General features: G+C 36.1%; 1 protein-coding gene across 1 annotated transcript in view; it reads left to right on the plus strand.

Annotated features, from left to right (window-relative positions):
* Positions 1-348: 348 nt before the first annotated feature.
* LOC106099969 (putative inorganic phosphate cotransporter) overlaps positions 349-4,404 on the plus strand; it is a 4,661-nt gene continuing 605 nt past the window's right edge. The window contains exons 1-9 of the mRNA XM_013278668.1: positions 349-504; positions 767-888; positions 2,550-2,729; positions 2,815-2,953; positions 3,072-3,289; positions 3,388-3,537; positions 3,617-3,749; positions 3,868-3,992; positions 4,149-4,268. Coding sequence (XP_013134122.1) covers positions 471-504; positions 767-888; positions 2,550-2,729; positions 2,815-2,953; positions 3,072-3,289; positions 3,388-3,537; positions 3,617-3,749; positions 3,868-3,992; positions 4,149-4,268 — 1,221 coding nt within the window. The 5' untranslated portion in view covers positions 349-470. The remainder of the gene's footprint in view (positions 505-766; positions 889-2,549; positions 2,730-2,814; positions 2,954-3,071; positions 3,290-3,387; positions 3,538-3,616; positions 3,750-3,867; positions 3,993-4,148; positions 4,269-4,404) is intronic.

Genomic DNA, 4,404 nt, shown 5'->3' on the forward strand with positions numbered 1-4,404 from the left:
TCACATGAAACAAGTTAAAGTTTGATGATAAAAATATTAATAACTAACTAAGATAAATAAATATAATGAATAAAAAATAGCTATAAATAGAATATTTTGATATTTATATTTGCATGTATTACAAACAAAATAAATCTTTAAAGCATCTTAGAGCACAAACATTGCATTTGTAGGAAAATTGAACTAAAACACAATCCTCATAAAAATTGTGAATTACTTGTGTAATATCACATACAAAGTTATGTTATGTAATGGAGGCTATTAAGTCAGATGGCGGCTGTGTGCCACTACGTTAGTAATATATACTTCATTTAAATATATTAAATAACGAGTCTGTGTTTGATCTAGTGGCTGGCTGTCCACATTGGAGTGTGCGCTGTGCTGTGCTGTGCTGTGCGGGATACAACTGTGCGCGATGCGGAATTTGTGCATAATAAAATAATTTAAATCATATTTTAAAAATCTCCACAATGGGAGAGGAAAAAATTGAAAATATTCGACCAAGTAAGTTCAGATTAAATATAAAATAATAGTTTTTTTTATTGTGAAGTTATTGGTATTAGTTAATATATTTTTATAATTTAATAATTTAATGAAATATGTTTTCATATACTTTAAATCAACAATAGAACAATATTTATATCATCAAAAAAAATGTGATTCTGGTAGATACTCGAAAATAAGAGTTTTTGGAATTTCCTTCCTCACAGCCGTTTAAGGTTTTATTTTAGTATGGTACTATCATGGGTAATGTGTAACATTTAAGATGGTCTGGGCGTGCGGCACGCGCAGACGTTCCTGCTCTTCCTGGCCATGCTGTTCGCGTTCTGCATGCGCGTCAACATGAGTATGGCCATCGTCGACATGACCAACGACAAGCACCCGGAGGTACATGTATGCGCGTACATAACATGCACCCACAACTTGCGTTTCATCATACTGCCCTACGAAGGCCGTCATATGTGAATTCACTCCCTTCTCACACATATCCTCTTCCACAAAATACTCGTCAACATCAAAAAATTCTCATGGCCCTAAAACACACTTGGCAGAAATAAAAGTAAGTTCAATATTTATTTTTAAAATAAATATAAAATAGGTATTACGAAATTCTATGATCTTCACACGATGTCAGATAAAACATGTTTAATTACAACTACAGGTCAAATGTTCAAAGACATTAAAATGTAAACCACTGATAACACAATGACAGCGCTCGAAGACGATATTGTTATGGATTGAAGATCGAAAAGTTCATATAAAATTTCCATCTCAATAATGAACATAACCTACACTGACGTTACAATAAACTGCTTATAAAAGAAATGTATTAAATGGTTATAGAACCATTATTTAATCTATAGCAAAAATGCCATTCTTTGCAATTGTTTATGTTTTGTGCGGAGATAGCGGTACGACATATAACAGGTCACTGCCATCTGATAATAGAATCGATTGATGTATTTTTAACTTTTTGTACTATTTCCATTAACTAAACAGTTTAATTTTGTAAGTTTTGCAGGCAATTAAAATGTATCTGTAGACCTGCTATTTGAATATAAACCTTTTCTAAATCGAGGTTTGTATTGTAACGTTTGTCTGTTACTGCAAGGGTCCCAGACACCTGAGCAAATACTATAAATATGTCATGTTGCGAATTGAACTATTTAAAAAATATTTACATATCATGTGTATTGTATAAAGAGTAATAATAATAGTATAGAACGCCAAAGTTAACCTTCATACCAACAATATGAGAATTCACCCGTTGTAATAACATCATCAAATTTTGGCTATGTTAAGGCTGTCATATCTATTTACTTATGCATACGCAGTATTCTTGTTTCGCGACCTCGCCATTTAACGTCTTGTTTTAATTATGTTATCAACAAATTAAGTAAAACACAGCTGTTTAACTGCGTCACAGCTTTAGAAGTCACTTAAGTGTAGTAAGTACTATTAATTTTTTAAGATAAACTTTATTTTATAGGAATATCTGCCTACAAGACGTTTAACGCAAATTTCATTCGGCAGTATCAGTAATTTATAGACACCATCTGGCCTCCGCCGGTCAGTCTTCTAACAATCGGCTGTAAAAACTTAGGAAAACGAGCGATCGCTTCGCGTAAATGTCTCCAGTTCGTATAAAACGACAATTCAATTTAAACTTTTTAGTATCGTGATATAAAACGGTGCTTTATTCCCAAAGAAAAATTATGTGTCTTGAATGTTTCCGAAAGACCTACTCTAAATCTTCGTAAAGTCGTGACATATGCATATGTACAGGATTACTTTTTTTGGGAACCTTTTATTTTGATCTTTAAACATTACTGACGAACAATTTGAATGTCGTTTATAACAAATGCTTTAGATCATTAATAAACGCTTAGTGAATTTTAGTTTATTTCTGGTAGTAATAGTAATGTTAACGAGATCTATCAAAGAATGACGTCAGATAATAAACGTGTCCATGGAGTAGTTCAAGCCTATCTTAAAACAGGAGAGATCTGGCAATAGTTTTGAAAAATTTATTTTTTTTTAATTTCCAGCACTTTGAGTGGTCTCACAGCGTACAGTCGATGATCCTGTCGTCGTTCTTCTGGGGCTACATCGTGTTGCAGCTGCCGGCGGGCGAGCTGGCGCGCCGCGTTGGCGGGAAAGTCCTCATGACAATCGCTGTCTCTGTTAATTCTCTATTATCTCTGCTAATGCCTACTGCTGCTAAAATCGTACGTATTTTAAAAAAAGACCACATACTTAAATATTTCTATATATTATGTGCTGTGAGGGTAAAACAATAAAAATGTATTACAGGGTGGTTGGCAATTGGTTTGCGCATGTCGCGTGCTGCAAGGCCTTACTCAGGGCTTTATCTACCCCTCCATGCACCACCTCGTCAGCCAGTGGATCCCCCTGGAGGAGAACGGACTCCTGAGCACTATTATTTATGCAGGTATATTGATGGTACGATCCGACACATAGTTGGTTACAATTATTATAAATGCTTTGTTTTACTGTAAATTTTTTGAAATATACTCGTATAACTACAAGAATTTACAAATAACTTTTAGGTGGTCAGCTTGGTATAGCGTTTCAGCTAATAATATCAGGCTTCATAGCGTCGGAGTGGGGGTGGCAAGCGATATTCTACACCAACGCAGTGCTCGGACTCATTTGGACTGTAGTTTATTTGATATATGGTTCCTCGTCTCCGGAACAATCAAAAATTGTGTCGAAAGAAGAATTAAGATACATACAAAGATCATTGGGACGAGTCGACAATCAAAAGGTAAGAAAATTGTGTAAGTAATTAGACTTGAAATGGCAATAGTTGAAATTAATAACGACGTACAGAAAACGGACATATTTGTTAAATGATTTTTCCAGCGGCAACCGTCACCGTGGTCGAAGATCGTAACTAGCCTGCCGCTGTGGGCGGCCGTGGTGGCGCACTGCGGACAGAATTGGGGATTCTTCACGCTCATGACTGAGATGCCCACGTACATGGCAAAAGTACTGGGAGTACAGTTGAAGAGTGTAGGTATCAGTCATTTTGTAAACAGAGAACCATTGTGTGAAATATTGTAAAGTAACTAGTCTTATGTTACGATTGCAGAACGGCGTCCTGTCGTCGCTGCCCTATCTGGCGATGTACTTGCTGAGCTTCCCCATGGGCGCCATGACTGACCTTATTATTCATCGTGGCTGGCTCAGCATCAGCAACACCAGAAGACTATTTAACACTATTGGTTAGTCTACTTTCTTTAACACCACTGATAATAATTACCATGACTAATGTCATCTTTACGCAGAAGACATGTCTCTACGGCCCAGTGTTTACCAAGCTGTCTTGTTAACAAATTCTAGGTCTTTGGGGTCCGGCTATCGCACTTATTGGTCTGTCGTACGCTCCTGAGGGTAATACGTGGATTGCCGTTACAATGTTAACTGTCAGTGTTGGCATTAACGCCGGACAGTATGCTGGGTATTTGGTTAGTAAATGTTATTTGAATTGTTGTTATTGAATTTTGAATTAGTAATCTAGATACTCCTACTACTGCATTATTGTTCAGAGTATTTTTTTTCGAGATAAATGGTTGCTTTGTTCATGCTAGTTGAATACATAAGGTGATTTTGTTTGATTGCAGCTAGTGATAATAGATCTGGCGCCGAACTTCAGCGGCTCCATGATGGGCATATCCAACTTCTTCGCCAACGTTATCTCTATCATAGCGCCCCTCGTTTGCGGATTTATCATTGATGATGAGGTAACTCTGAGGCTTTTTGCCAAATCGTACTTGCAGTTAAATATTCCGCATGTCAAATAAATAAAAAATTACAATATTGGTAATGATCGCATGCTCAATTGGTTTCAATTAATACTAAATAATTGTATTATTTAAG

The sequence above is a fragment of the Papilio polytes genome, unplaced genomic scaffold (genome assembly GCF_000836215.1).
Source record: "Papilio polytes unplaced genomic scaffold, Ppol_1.0 DF824091.1, whole genome shotgun sequence".
Classification (NCBI taxonomy): domain Eukaryota; kingdom Metazoa; phylum Arthropoda; class Insecta; order Lepidoptera; family Papilionidae; genus Papilio; species Papilio polytes.